Consider the following 16,231-nt stretch of genomic DNA (forward strand, 5'->3'; position numbering starts at 1 on the left):
CACTCAAATAATGGGAAGGATTGACAGACAGATGAGAGCAGTGAGCTGGTGTGGACAGGTGGACAAGGTGAGCTCTTGATGTGTGTGGTTATTTCTTTCACAGCTTTGACACAAAATTGGACATCCTTATTCTTCTAGAAGCTTTTTAATGCTGCACATAAGCAGGTGCTGTTTGTTCTGACCTGTGTTTATCTTATACCAGGATGCACAAGCTTTACTAACTGTCTTATTTTCTTTTCAGCTTATTTATGGGGTTCATTTCCAAAAAGAGAATATAATTATGTGGAAGTAGATTATCTTGGTATTTAGGATTTAACCTGTCTGATAAAGCTTGGTATGACCTGTGTGCTAAGTTGCTCTTGAAGAATTTTAATACAGTGATTTTGTACCCAAGCCTGGTGGAAGCAGTTTGTAAACAACTTGCTTCTGTGGAATTACAAGTAGAATTTGAGTTCAAGAAGAAGAAGAAATGAGGGGCTGGGGTTGTGGCTCAGAGGTAGAGCTCTCGCCTAGCATGCGCAAGGCCCTAGGTTTGATCCTCAACACCACATAAAACTAAACAAACAAAATAAAGGTATTGTGTCTAACCAAAAAATAAATATAAAAAAAGAAGAAGAAATGAAATGCATATGCTTAGCCCTGATATCTCAAACTATTACTCTAGTAGGGCCATATGAGATTCCTAGTAAGCAAAGCAAAAAGAAAAATAAAACTAGAAATAAGAATTAGTTCCTGTGAGAGGCAGAGCTTTTTCTAGCACTTGATTAAAAACATTTCTAAGATCAGCCTTGAAAATACACATGTATATACACATACACACACACACACACACACACACACGCACGCACACACGTTTTCAAGGAATGCCTACTTTTTCTAAAAAAAAAAAAAAATTCTAAAAAATGTTCCAAGTTCAAGGGAATTTCTGAAAATGCTACATAATTATACTTTTGATGGATAATAGACAATGATCATTACCACTTGGAAAACTGTCATAAATTTTGTGGTAAAGAAAGCTATTTATTTTTGTTTAACCCAGAGCTATAAAAATTACATGTGCCCTCATTTATTCCTACATAATGTTTTAAATAATGACTAACTTTTCCTTTTTTTAATAGCAAGTTTGGTTGTTAATTGCTTGGGGCCTGACTACTTGCCTGATAGTTCCCTTAGCCTTCCCACTTGGATCCAGGCTGTCTCACTGAAGCAGGGGCACAGTGTTTGATCACTCGGGGGCTCTGGGATCCCTGGGGTCTTCATGGCCTTCAATGAGGTGGTTAGTTATCTTCTCCCTGCTCAGGTTCCTCATGGGTGTGATTGGGATGGTAATATTAAGCACCTTGTTGAATCATAGTGTAGAATACACCTGCTAGTGTGTGTAAAGCACTCAGTACTGTATTTGGCTTAAATCATTAATATATGTTCGATCTAACTATAACTAATGGTGCCCCCATTCCAGAGTCTCCCCCATGCGGCTTTCCTTCCCCATTGCTGGGTACTTACTGTGCTATTTCTTTGGATACTGACTGTAAGTTTCTCTTTATTATGGTATAGAGAAACTTTATTCACCCTTTATGATCATTGCCTATTTCTACCGTGGCATCTCCATTACACAGGGCCAACATGGGGATAGAATATTAACAAACTTTGCATCTTCAGCCTCTGGATCAGAGCCAGGCACACAGCATAGGTACTCACTGTGGGGTTTTTCAATTCATCTGACAGTAAGCCAGGGCCCTAGAGCATATTCCAAAGGCTGATTCAGTGAAAACAATTCTGCCCAGGGTGTATATGTGTACGCATAGATTTTGTTAGTGTGTTAGACTAAAATCTTTCTTAAGACCATGTCTGGTCCTCTATACTTTTCAGTTGAAAGCTGCGGAAATCAGTTAATTCCTTTTGTTCTTGGATTTCTCTAATAAGAGAGATCTGGCACCATGTAAATTGTGAGTTGGAACAGTGTCTCAGTTGTTTTGTGAAAGGTGCTAAACACAAACTATTAATAAGAGTCGGCCTGATGCCAGGATATCTGTTAATGACTTTAAAGCTCAGGTACCAAGTGGGAGAACATTCTATTAGTTGACTCTACCCAGTAGGGATGGGGAGCCTTTGTTTTTCCATGATAGAGCAAAGAGCTGCAGAGAAAAATCAATGAGAGATTTTTAAGCTTGAAGCAATTACATGGAGTGATTTTTAAAGAAGAAAATTATAAAATGTTACAATTAGAATAAATTGGAACATGAAAATTCACTGGATACAAGGAATAATTTGGGGGGAAAAAAAAACAACCAAACCTGCCAATGTGTACTTTAAGGCCACTTAGGGAAGATAAGTGGGAGAGGAGAGATGAGAGAAACTAGGGGCATGAGGGAGGGAAATGGTCTGAAGATGCAAATAATGAAGTAGAGGAAAGTACAGGTCACAGCAGAAATGGAGTCTCTGAGACTATGGAGGCCTTTCCAAAGACAGGCAGGCCAAGGCTGTCACTCTCATTCAAGGTGATTAGAGAAAATGATAGTGCTCCTAAAAAAGCCAGATACAGAGGGTGATACAGAAGTGGCCCACAGGAGAGCAGGTAGCTCAGGATTCTGCTGCAATGAAGGGAAAAGCCATGTGCAGCTGTGTGCACACCTGCTGTCCCAGCGACCACCATGCAGAGCGTTTCTCCATTGGAACTTCATGACAAGATGTAAGGCTGGAATTGTCACCTCCATGTTATAGACTGCAAGGGGAGCGGCAGGCTAAGTGCGGTGCCTAGTGTTACCCAGTTACTGTAAGGTTCTCAAATTGCACATGTTTCATTGCTAACCTCCCTATGAGAAGACATGTCCTTGGAACATCAGATAAGAAATGGAACTTGTTTTGAAATTACTTCCATGGGATTAAAAAACAAAAAGAAACTTACACCAAAACTGCCAAGAATGAATTTTCCATGTTAGCAACAGGAGTGCTTTATAAACTTGTTATCAGTGATGCTTTTGACATATGCTGGAGGCCAGAATCAATGTCTAAGGGATCCTCCACATAATTCTTACTCTGCTTTAAAAAAAAATAAAGCTTTAAAACCACACCCATTTATTCCAATTTTTCTGGGCCCAATATGGGCCAAGTCATCCCAGAAATAAAGCAGCTTTGACTGTCTTTCTTTCCTGATGGACTTGGGAAGCATGAGGGAGGCTCTATGCCACCACAGCAAGTATAAGAGGCTATACCTGCTGTCCTCTGTGACCTGCTTCTGCAAACCTGGGATCCTGCAATTCACAAGTGAATGTGCTTTGTGTACAGTTCCCCTGGGGCATTAAATCACTCGCTCCAAGGAGCTACTCTTTAGATGAAAAACAGAAACATATAGTGGGCTTCACTCAGCTGATGAAATTGCTGTTGCTGCTTCATCATAGGGAAATGATTTCTGGGCTTATGGAGTTAAGCCCCTTCCCCCTATTTCACTATCAGAAGATATATCCTTGGCATGTCTGACCACAAACTCAAGTTATCTTGCAGATTGCTTTTGTAGGATTAAAACACCACCACCACCACCACGAACTGGCATTAAGTTTGTACCTAGAATGACTCTGTGTGTGTCTTTTGGTAACAAGAGTGCTTCATAAACTTGTTAACAGTGGTTTGTGTTTTTATTACCAAAGGAAAAATGTGATTTCCTGTGGTGGATTTATGGAGAACTATTAGAACAGAGGTTTAACATTCTGCTTAGGTCTGTAGGCCACCATGTCTGGCCCGCTGCCTGACTTTTATAAATAAAGTTTTATTGAAACACTGCCATCTGTGTTGTCTATAAGTGCTGCTTTTATGCTATAATGGTGGAGTTGAATAGTGATCATATGGCCTGGAAGTCTAAAATATGTACAGTCTGGCCCTTTACAGAAAGTGTGCCAAACTCTGTCCAGGAAACTCTGGGAGGAGGAACTACAGGTCTTTTGTAAGACTTCCATGAGCTTGACTTCTCTTGGGTTGTTGTTAGCATTTGCTCCCTGACAAGAGGCCCTTCTTTAGCCCATGCCTCCTGTCAGCTGCCAGGTCTATAAAATTTGACTTTAGAGACATCTCTCACACAGGTGGTCTTCTTGATGTCATACCAACAGTAACATGCTAAAGCCTCATTTCTTATTGGGACTTCATGATAGCTGCCTCAGCAGTCTCTCCTTACTCCATGCTGTATTATCCCGGAGAGGCAGTTCCTGCTCAAGAACTTCCCTTGGCTCCCCATTGACCTCCAAATCAAGAGCCAACTCAAGTCTTAAAGACTGTTTTATCTCAGACTATGCATGGTGCTCTGAAGCCACATAGTATTTCTGCCTTTCCCAGGTGAACTAAATTCTCCCTCCACTTGTGCCTCCTCGGTGCTACTGATCTTTGCTTCTGGAAGGTTGTAATAATTCCTTCCTTGCCAAATTTATTAAAAACCTAGTTTATCCTTGTTGTATCCCGGGTCTGTTTTTCCTCCACATACAGCCAAACATATGTTCTCATTCCCTTGAGCCCTTTGGCACTCTGACCCTGTTGTAGGCTGTGTTACTGGATTTTTTTCCTTCTGCTCTCCTCAGATTATCTCATAATCACAGGTTTCTTGCTCCACCCACAGAACAGCACTTAGGTGTGTGGAAATGAATTTGAAGCTGTAGAACTCACAAAGACCAAGCCCACCAATGATGAGACTAGCTCTTTAATGTGTACCTACTGTGTGCCAGCTGCTCTGATGCATGACCTCATTAGCGCTCACAGTGATCTTGGGCACTGTGCTCTTTTGACACGATGAAGATGGAAAGGAAATGGAGTCACGTGAGGGAATAGGCAGGCAGGGCTTTCATTGGGGTTTCTACTTGGGAAAGGAGACACAGCTCCCACAGGAAGATGTCAGGCTAGCTCCTTTAAGGAAAGGGAGCTCATTTGACTGGTTTCTTGCAGGGGTGGAATATTAATTGGCTTTAGGAGTTACTCAAGCATTATTCCCTGTGTGAAAGATAAGTCAGTGATCAAGAGACCACATACAGGGTTCCCTGACTTGAACCAAGCAGAGCTGATGCTAGTTGAGAGTAGCACACATCAACCCTCTTGGGATCTGCTGTCAGGCCATGAGCTAAGGCCCAGAAGTGTTGGTTCTTGTGTCAATCAACAGGAGTACTTACTGTTGTATCCAGGGCACAGGTGTGGAAACAGACTCAGAAGGATTGATTTGACCAAGTGTCCTCAAAGCCAGGTTGGAACAAAACTGCTACAAAACTCCACTGATAAGAGTAGGTGGCAGTGTTGTGGACATCCTTGCATCCATAACCCTCTGCGGTGTGCACACACATATACCTGTGCATGCACACTCCTCCACCTGCCTAGGTACTAGAGTCATCTGGGAATATTGAAAATATGGATGCCCAGGCCCACCTCTCATACATTCCATCAGTCTTAGTGAAGTTTGGAGCAGGCACTGTTTTCTTAAAATTCCCCAGGTGACTCCAGCCCAGACCTCAGCTCCACCACCCAAGCCATTGTAAGAATGTGGGCACATCTCTTGGGAGGCAATTTGGAGCTGCCACCGTTGACCTTAAGAATCCCTTGTCAAATGAGTGTTTTGTAACTTTGCTCCTTTTAAAGATGAGGAATGGTTCCTATGCACTTGCCCATGACTTCCAGGTACCTCCTGCACTATAGTACATATTTCAAAATGGTCCAAAGTCCTTCTTTGGGAGCTAAGCACTCCTTCCTGTAGTTGGCCTGAACATGATGCACAAACCCTCAAAGGTGAGCCATCCAATGCATTCCACAGGTGGGAACTGTCTCTGTGAACTGTAAATGAGAAAGAAGTACTTTCCATTCATGTCAAATCAAACCCTTTCATCTTCTAAATGGGGCCAGGATGGCTGAGGGAAGGAAGGCCAAACAAACACCTTCTCAGACTTACCCAGGCCTGATGAATCAAAAACTCTGGGGGGTGCCGGGTGTGGAGCCACTGTAATCCCAGTGGCTCAAGAGACCAAGGCAGGAGGATGACAAGTTTGAAGACAGCCTCAGCAACTTAGTGAGGCCCTACCCAACTTACTAACTAACCCTGTCTCAGAAAGAAAAGGTGGGGGGTACTAGGAATGTGGGTCAGTGGTTAAGCATCCTTGACTTCAATACCTGGTACTAAAAGCCAAAACAAAATTCTGGAGGTGGAGCCCCAGCACTCTGGGAGTGACTTTGTTGCCATTAGAAGTGGAGAACCATAACCCTACATTGATATTAGTGGGTTTCTGGATGATCAGGGTAATTCAGCTCCAACAGGGCATCAGACACTGGGGGCTCTGTAAAACCTCATGCTAGGGCTGGAGGTATAGCCCAGTGGTAGTGTGCTTGCCTAGCATGTGCAAAGCCCTGTCTTCAATCCCGAATACCACTAAACATATCCCCCCCCCCCCAAAAAAAAAAAAACCCTGTATTCCTCTTATTCTTCCAGGTATTATCTCAAGGCTGGGGAATCCATGATTTTAACAAGTGCTCCAGCAGATTGTAAAATGCAATAATATTTTTTTTGAATCAAGGTAGTAGAAATCGGATAAATATTGCATTCTTTTTAATAATAACTTCATTTCTACTTGGCCCTTGGTCAGGACATTTCCTCTTTCCTTCTCCCCCTGGAGTTGCTGCCCCTTCATCTCCAATTATCAAGATGTTTTCCATTAGTCCTGTTACCCATTAAGTAAAGACAGTCATTCCCTTTAGAATGCAGCTTCTTCATTGCCGGATTGTTCACTGCCACATAAAAGCCACAAGTGGCTTTTATGGCCTCATGCATACTTAATTAGTCCATCTTCTCAAAATTGTGTTTTAAATGAGTGAAGACATTAGCCTCTGATCTAATTGATCCACAAAGCATCACTTCAGAATGTTTGCATAACTTAACTGTGATGGACAGGCATTGCTGAGTCCTGTAAAGGGCCACAGGTCAAGGAGAGAAAGACTCAGCTACTTCGTGTCACTCCTGGAGGTGCTCTGCAAAGAGCAGGTTTGAGCCAGGACAGAGAGCTGCAGGCATTATCTGTCTCCAGTGGTATTATTTTGTGTTTTGCCCACAGCTGTCTCTGTCCCCACCAGTCTTATCTGTCATCATCAACGAGCACACCTGCATGATATTTTATGATGGAGCACACCTGCTGAAATGGAGCAGTTGTCCCGTGTCAGATATGCTGTCTAGGGTGCATGTCATCATGCCTCATGGCAGAAATGAAATATAATTGGAGCTTCAGTCTTTCCACCCACTTTGTTGCCCTTCACTCCCATGGTGGAGGTCGCTGGGCACATCCACAGGTTTGGATCTTAAATGTCCCCAGAGGCCCACACATTAGAGACTTGGTTGCCAGCCCATGGCACTATGGTGGAAATTTTAGGAAGTGGGGCCTAGTGGGAGGAAGGGGGATCATTGGGGGTGTTCCCTTGAAGGCAAACTGGAACCCTGGCCTGCCTCCCCCATCTCCCCCTTCCTGGCCATCCTGAGGTGTCCAGCTTTCTCCACCACACACTGCCCACCATAATATCCTGTCTGGCAACAGGGCCAAGCAACCATGGACTGAATTCCATAAAGTTTCCCTTTTGTTGTTTGTCTCAGGTCTGTTGTCATAGGGCAGAAACCTAACACACCATCAGACTACTCAAAGTGGCTCTGTCACACTTGGGTGGTTCTGCCTAGATTCATCCCGGCCTCACTTCTGCATCTAGGCTGTTCTGGGTGACTTTCAAGACAGCACAAAAGCCTTGATAGAATCCCCTGAGGCCCCTACCTGGCCTTTGGACTGCCTGCCTTTTTGGTCCTACACTGCTTTCCGTGTTATCTACCTGTGAGAATTTATTCCATCCTGTGTGTTTGTGTTATGTTGGAAAGAAAAAAATGACTAAATGAAGCCTGTGTTGGGTGTATTTGAGAGCCATTTTGATGAGGTCAGAAGCAGCTACACTTCTTTTTTCAACAACTGCAAATACTTGGCATTTGAAAAATAACTATCTAATCATATAACTAGGGCTGAATGAGTTGGAGCTGGCCTGGCCTTGGCTTGGTTAGAAAGCACAGTGGAAATAGGAATCTCAATTGGAACCCTGGTGACAGAGGGTGTACGTAGATGTTAGACTTCTGTAGTGCTGTCCCACTATCAGTGCTGACAGTGAGACCCCCACAATATGTCATTATGTTAGCCATGTTAGAATCAGCTGGTGAGCTTTAACAACACCCCAGGATCCCAGGCTGCTCCCTGGACCAACTGAAACAGAAACGCCTCCAGAGACCATATACCTGAAGTTGTCAATGCTCCCCAGCTGCTTTCAATCTTCAGGTGGGCTGGGAACCATTGGGCTAAAGGATCCAGTTTAAATGTGTATGGTTGAAAAGAAGGCAAAGAGGAATTGGCTCTTTACGCTGGTCTTTTTAAAGTATGGGTAAATAGAGACATACTGACCTTCACAGGTGCACAAATGTGCATAGGTGTATGTGTATGGACATTGCAGGGAGGTTGGGTATGCATGGATGTTTACAGATGTGTCCCTGTTTGTACATTGGGAGGGAAGCTAGCTCCTTGTGACTCTTTTTCCTGCCTTGCTTTAGCAGCACACACCTAATTGGTCAGCCAACCCAACCCTGTCTGCCTATAATATACAACTCTGCGCCTAAAATGTGTCTCACATCTTTTTCTGTTTATTTCCATTGGTGCTGTGTTTGTGGGGGTCTTTTCTTTTCCCTTCCCCCATTAACAGCTCAGCTCTTTTCTTTATTGACATTCATTTCTTCATTCTTCCAGCATCCATTGGCCATACTGGGTGAGACCCTTATGCTCTTTAAAAATCTTGGATGCTCCCTGGTGCTCACAGTTAAATGAGCATATCGGTGATAATAGTAATAGTTAATGTTCACCTCACATTTACACATATGCATGGCTTATTCTTGGCACTAGCCCTGGGAGGTTACATTGTTATCCCCTGTTTTACAGATGGGAAAGCTAAAGTCCAGAGTGACTTGGCCAAAATCACCCAGAGGCTAAAAGCATGCAATGGAGGAAGGATAGCATCTTCAACAAATGGTGCTGGGAAAACTGGAAATCTATATGCAACAAAATGAAACTGAATCCCTTTCTCTCGCCATGCACAAAAGTTAATTCAAAATGGATCAAGGAGCTTGATATCAAATGAGAGACAAGGCATCTGATAGAAGAAAAAGTTGGCTACGATCTACATACTGTGGGGTCGGGCTCCAAATTCCTCAATAGGACACCCATAGCACAAAAGTTAATAACTAGAATCAACAAATGGGACTTACTCAAACTAAAAAGTTTTTTCTCACAAAAGAAACAATAAGAGAGGTAAATAGGGAGCCTACATCCTGGGAACAAATATTTACTCCTCACACTTCAGATAGAGCCCTAATATCTAGAGTATACAAAGAACTCAAAAAATTAGACAATAAGATAACAAATAACCCAATCAACAAATGGGCCAAGGACCTGAACAGACACTTCTCAGAGGGGGACATACAATCAATCAACAAGTACATGAAAAAATGCTCACCATCTCTAGCAGTCAGAGAAATGCAAATCAAAACCACCCTAAGATACCATCTCACTCCAGTAAGATTGGCAGCCATTATGAAGTCAAACAACAAGTGCTGGCGAGGATGTGGGGAAAAGGGTACACTTGTACATTGCTGGTGGGACTGCAAATTGGTGCAGCCAATTTGGAAAGCAGTATGGAGATTTCTTGGAAAGCTGGGAATGGAGCCACCATTTGACCCAGCTATTCCCCTTCTCCGTCTATTCCCTAAAGACCTAAAAAGAGCATGCTACAGGGACACTGCTACATCGATGTTCATAGCAGCACAATTCACAATAGCAAGACTGTGGAACCAACCTAGATGCCCTTCAATAGATGAATGGATTAAAAAAAATGTGGCATTTATACACAATGGAGTATTACTCTGCATTAAAAAATGACAAAATCATAGAATTTCCAGGGAAATGGATGGCATTAGAGCAGATTATGCTAAGTGAAGCTAGCCAATCCCTAAAAAACAAATGCCAAATGTCTTCTTTGATATAAGGAGTGTAACTAAGAACAGAGTAGGGACGAAGAGCATGAGAACAAGATTAACATTAAACTGGGATGAGAGGTGGGAGGGAAAGGGAGAGAGAAGGGAAATTGCATGGAAATGGAAGGAGACCCTCAGGGTTATACAAAATTTCATACAAGAGGAAGTGAGGGGAAAGGAGAAAATAATACAAGGGGGAGAAATGAATGACAGTAGAGGGGGTAGAGAGAGAAGAGGGGAGGGGAGGGGGGATAGTAGAGGATAGGAAAGGCAGCAGAATACAACAGACACTAGTATAGCAATATGTAAATCAATGGATGTGTAACTGATGTGATTCTGCAATCTGTATACGGGGTAAAAATGGGAGTTCATAACCCACTTGAATCAAAGTGTGAAATATGATATATCAAGAACTATGTAATGTTTTGAACAACCAACAATAAAAAATTTTAAAAAAAAATCACCCAGAGTCAGGATGTATCCAGGAGGTCCAGCCAGAGCCCTGACTTGGCCTGCTATCTCCATTGTGCTTTGCTGTCTCTCTATATGCTCCTGCAACCAATGGAACCAACAGAGTTCGCATACATTATTTCTAATTGTCACACCTGTGGATGCCATCCACCAGGTGGATGCCATGATTCCTATTTTACAGAATCGGGGCTGGGGGAGATTAAGTAATGTGACTGAGGCCACAGAGCTTATTAAGGAAATAGCAGAGGTTCACCTGGTTTTTCTCTGTCCATGATGTGCATTCTTTCTAGCACATGGCTCGGGATAGCTTGAGTTCCTCATGGCGGTTGCTCGCAACCCCCGTTCCAATGATTCTCCATTCTGAACTGCTGCTGCTGGCTTTGGCTCATGCCCTTTCTTGTGCCTAAAGTGCTCTTCCCTGCCCATGAGGGCCTTGATCGAGGCCATCTCCCACAGCAAGGATGCTTCAATTTCCTGTAATATCCTTCATGGAACTTGCAAAGGAGAGGGATGCTTGCTCATCTTCCTTGTCCCTTAAGAAACCCCATAAAAAGGTTTCTCTGCTTGGTACCCCAGTGTGAGGTTTGCTTCAGGAATGGAGCCTCCAGTCAATTTGGGCACACGTATACCTTCCTGTTAGGTGGCCTTTCAAAGCCAGGTGCCTCTTTCTCATTTTCCCCAGCCTTTGTGTCTAGGGCATTGCCAGGCAAACAGCAAATGTTCAGTAAATATTTGTTAAATGTAGAGCAGACAAGAATACAAAGGTGGGAAAACCATAAAAATACTGCATCTGAAGGTCCTTGGTAGGGCTGTAGTGTTTAGAATAGTCAGGAGTGTGTTTACCTGATGGCCTTTAGAGAAATGTACATCATGTGGAAATTCCCAGAAGAAAGCAGAACTAATAATTATCCTGAGATAATCTAGCTTGTCTATTTGCCATTTAGGTTTTTGTTTATTTTGCTTAGGCTTTGCAAAGACCTCCTGAAAGAGCCTGTACTTCTATTGTCTCCCAGCATGAACTGTATAGCATGCATTTGCATAGGTTACATGCATAGGGAATCTCTTGTCAAGTGTTTTGTAACTTTGCTCCTTTTAAAGATGCATACTGTGGACTTTAGGGCTTCTTTCGAACTTCATGGGCTCTAAGTGGTGGAAGCACCTGGGATAGGGAAATTAGAGAACCTCTCAAGGTGCAAACAGGCGCCCAGAAAACGGCCTTGCTATTATGAAAGTGAATTTTTAACCACTGAACTGGGGTTATCATACTTAGTAAATAATTTTTTTCTGGTTCTTTGGGTTTCCATCTGCCTTTTTGCAACGGTACCAATGTCAGGTGGGTGGGAGGGTCCAGGAAGGGCAGAGTGGATGCCCCCTCGATGACTGTTTGGATGGGCTTTGAAATGTCCTTTCACCTCTCCCAGGTGAGCGTCCTGACCACCCTGGAGCGCAGGTTCAACCTGCAGAGCGCAGACGTGGGTGTGATCGCCAGCAGCTTCGAGATTGGAAACCTGGCGCTCATCCTCTTCGTGAGCTACTTCGGGGCACGCGGACACCGCCCTCGCCTCATCGGCTGCGGTGGTATCGTCATGGCGCTGGGCGCACTGCTCTCGGCACTGCCAGAGTTCCTGACCCACCAGTACAAGTACGAGGCTGGCGAGATCCGCTGGGGCGCTGAGGGCCGGGACGTCTGCGCTGCCAACGGCTCAGGTGGCGACGAGGGGCCCGACCCTGACCTCATCTGCCGCAACAGGACGGCCACCAACATGATGTACTTGCTGCTCATTGGGGCCCAGGTGCTCCTGGGCATCGGTGCTACCCCCGTGCAGCCCCTGGGGGTCTCCTACATCGACGACCACGTGCGGAGGAAGGACTCCTCGCTTTACATAGGTAGGAGCTGCCCCTGCTGGGTGTGTGTGCACTCGCAACCAGAGTGTGTTGACCTTTGGGACAAAAGTCGGCCAGGTACTTTGGTATTGCTGGGGCATTGATTCTCAGTCTTGTCTGCACATCTGCAGGGTTTGAAAGATACTGATGCTGGGGTTGCCCCTCCTCTCCCCAAAATTCTATAGTGTAGTTAGTTGATCTAAGATGTAACCTGGGGTGGAGCTTTTTTTTTTTTTTAAAGCTTCCCAGGTGATTCTCATGTGCATAATTTAGCTCCACTGCGTTGGAACCTTAACAGACTTCACATGGGAAGACATGACCAGGGAAAGTTTTCGTATTTTATCTTTGTGTGTGTCTATGTTGTGGGGAGCCACAGGGAGCTGTTTACTCTTAGTCACCAATTAAAACAATCTCTTGGGCAGTGTTCTTTTTTAGCTCAAAAGGAGGGTTCATTGCTGGCATTTGGTATAATTCAAAGTTGGTGATTTCTGATAAATGTTTTCAACAGTGTGGATATGGGCAGGAACTGGATATTTAGGAAGAAATAAAGGATTTGCATATTTAAAAAAAATATTTTGCACTGTTCTAGTTTCTGATATTTTATATAGGAAAGACAGAAGTACCTGTAGGTCTAGGGTTAACAGTGACATTGCAAGTTGCTTGTGTGGCACTATTTGGAAGGTTGAAGGCTGCCCTGCTGAGCATCTCCATCTTCTTATTTACCAAGTGTAATTTTGCCTTCTTTAAGCCGTTGGATTGTTCTGACCTGTCCCTAGTCACTGAGTCCTAAGCTTTGAAACAATTAACTGTCTGGGAAAGCTTTGTGCCTCCCATATGCAGTGTGCCTTGAGGTGTAAAGTTAATTATAATATGTAGGTTTAAGTTAAAATAGAATTTGAACCAAATTTAACATAAAGCTTGATGTCTGCAAGTTTTCACCTGACACTGCCTAAGGTTTCTGAGATAAAGTGGCTTCTAAAGGGTACATACCAGAGTGCTGATCTTCCTCTGTGGCATTCTGTCCCAGCTGTGGAGTGGAGGGCTTTCATGAACAACTGTGTTGCAAATAGATGTTTCTGCTCCCTGTGAAGGGGATGTTCTGGATGGGAAAGGTAGAGAGTTTGTGTCTCCTCATCCACAGAAGGAGTGCTGGTGGCCTAGATGTAACTCAGGACTGCTCAGCAAAGATGGCTATTCCCTCATATGGTTAGGAGGGGCATGGTGGGGGTGGGGACTGAGGTAATCATTTAGCTTTTGCTGCTGCTAGAACTTCAGTGGAAGGTACATCATATGAATCCATTGCAGATCAGGACCTGGACTACAGCATGTAGCAAAGAAAGGTCTCCTGAGCTCCAGTCAGACAACTGGTCTCTGACTTGACTGCTGTTATCTTAGGACCCCAGTGGAGTTGTTTTCTGGTAGCAGTAATAGCAAGCAGTTAAACCAGGGAAAGTTTTCATATTTTATCTTTGTGTGTGTCTATGTTGCCGGGGGGGTGGGGGGGGGGGGCGCAGGGAGCTGTTTACTCTTAGTCACCAATTAAAACAATCTCCTGGACAGTGTTCTGCCCAGTGCAATCTCCAATGCAGGGAAGGAAATAGGAAGTGAAAAGTTGAGTTCTTATCTCTGATGATGGAACCAAGGAGAAAAATCTCTCTTTAATTGCCCCTGAATTCATACTGGTGCTAATTCACCTCTGCTTGAGGCTTGCAGCTGCAGTCTCTGAACCCTTTTCTAGAGGGATACTCTGAGAAGTTAGGCTCTGATATCTCCTCCACTGCATGGGTTGGCTTTTATGTGCAAAACTTCAGGATGAGGAAGAGTTTTGACTTTGGACGTGGGAGGTGAAGGTGTGAACAGTAGGGCTTACCATTCTTGGGAAGGGGCCTTCTTCAGTTCTGAGGTGTAGTTTATGGGATTTGCAGTGAGTTTTTGGTAGGAAGAGGATTTCAATTGAATTTCTGCTCAGGCTTCTGTTTTTCTCTATGATAATTAAATCGAGTTGGTTGAGTGTCTATTTGCATGGTGCATGGACATCTTAGTGGCTCTTGTGACTCTGATTAGATTCCAAAATGTGTCAGTGTACAGCTGTGGAGATGGCTGCTCTGAGTCTCTCTGAAATGATTTCATGCATCTGCTTATCAGGAACAGCAGAGAGTAAGCTTTTTGCACAGACTGGCCTCAGTAGGTGGCTTTTATTCCATGCATGGGTCAAATTCTCCACGAACAATTTAAGAAGACCATAACATATGCAGAGAATAACTGGTTCGTTCATTTACTGTATGAGTCATAAAATAGTTTTTATGATCATGAGAATGTTTCAGCATTTATCTCCTCTAATTGGGTGCTTGTTCCTGAAGCCATTTTGCTTCAGGAAGGATCCATGGGATATATGGCCTAAGAGATGAGGGATATCTGAAGGAATGACCTGGGACCATAGGTATAAATGTGAGCTCACTGGAGTATAATTATATGTGTGTGTCTCCTGGTTCTCGCTCTTACAAAGCTTGTCTGGAGAGAGGCCTGTGAATCATTTGGTCACATGCCTAAAGGGTGACACTGGATTAGTGATCTAAAGGATTTAAATATTGCACATGTAAAACAAAGGCTTGTTTACAAGCAGTCTTTTCTTGAGTGTGCTGGGGGAAAGAATGATCAGCATGCCCTGCCCGGGCTGCAGTTCACTGGTGATGAGACCTGCCTCTGGGTTGGCCACATAGTAGGTCACCAGATGGGTATAGTCTGTACATTTGTGGCTGGGTCAGAGGCGAGGCCTTAACACTTAAGGAAAAGTGAAGTTATCTATCTTGAGTGAGGCTGAAAAGTCTCACTGAAACGACTATTTGCTTTGGCCTCTTGTGGCCGAGCTGTTGCCAACCTCCTGAATTCCTGGATGGGCCATTCATGGGGACCTTCTCTGGCTGCCACCATTCTGCAGTCGGTTCTTTCTAGTGTCAGGAAGGAGCCAGAGGAGCTTATTATCAGGGGACAAAACTGGATGAATGGGGACTCAACTCTGCTGGCAGGCTTTTCAGTACAGCACCATTGCAGAGCTCAGCCTCACAGGGCGGCCAGATAATGACTCGTGGGTGGCACGTGGCACTCTTTGTTCCTAGAGGAACTGAATGGGCAGGGTGTTGGTGGAACCCATTTGGTTCCCGCTGAGGTCCAAGAATTGATCCTTTGGGAGTCTAGTCATGTCTCTAGCTAGCTCCATGTTGTGACCTTCCTTTAGTGCAGTTTTCTTAGCTGCCCTTTGTTTTTCCAAATTTAAAATACAGCAAGTCGTATTTGATTTTCTGAGGGGTGGGGGAATGATGTAATGGGCTACTTTACTATGTTCTTTCACTAGATTTCTACATTAGTTGGTTGCCTTTTTGTTTGTTTTTGAGGAGGAGGAAAAAGGTGAAAGAATAGTAAAGATTTTTAAAGTAACTTTATTTCTAGTTAAAAAGTCATACAAGTTCACTATTGGCAACTTCACAAATACAGAAAAGGAGAATAGTTAATTCTAGTTTTGTGGTGTATGTCATTCTAATCTCATTTTCTGCATTGGTTCCTTTTTTTACAAGAAGCTGTTTATAATAAACAGTATTTTGTAATTTCATTTATTTTAATATTTCATGAACATTTCATCATTTTACTAAATATTCTATGACATTATTGGTGCATACTAGTATTCCCTTGTGAATATATGCCATACCATGTATTGCTCTGTTAGAAATCAGTTTTCAAAACTTTTGCTGCTCAATATGAAGCATACAGGTAAACTGTGATACTTAGAGGTAAAGAAACTTGTCCAAGATCATTTATCTGGATGGG

The 16,231-nt window shown here is 43.6% G+C and overlaps 1 protein-coding gene across 2 annotated transcripts in view; it reads left to right on the forward strand.

Annotated features, from left to right (window-relative positions):
• Slco3a1 (solute carrier organic anion transporter family member 3A1) overlaps positions 1-16,231 on the forward strand; it is a 299,077-nt gene that overhangs the window by 53,792 nt on the left and 229,054 nt on the right. For both annotated transcript variants that reach the window (XM_071608652.1, XM_071608651.1), the window contains exon 2: positions 11,947-12,412. In XM_071608652.1, the coding sequence (XP_071464753.1) occupies positions 11,947-12,412 (466 nt within the window). The remainder of the gene's footprint in view (positions 1-11,946; positions 12,413-16,231) is intronic.

Source organism: Marmota flaviventris, chromosome 2 (assembly GCF_047511675.1).
Source record: "Marmota flaviventris isolate mMarFla1 chromosome 2, mMarFla1.hap1, whole genome shotgun sequence".
NCBI classification, from domain to species: Eukaryota; Metazoa; Chordata; class Mammalia; order Rodentia; family Sciuridae; genus Marmota; species Marmota flaviventris.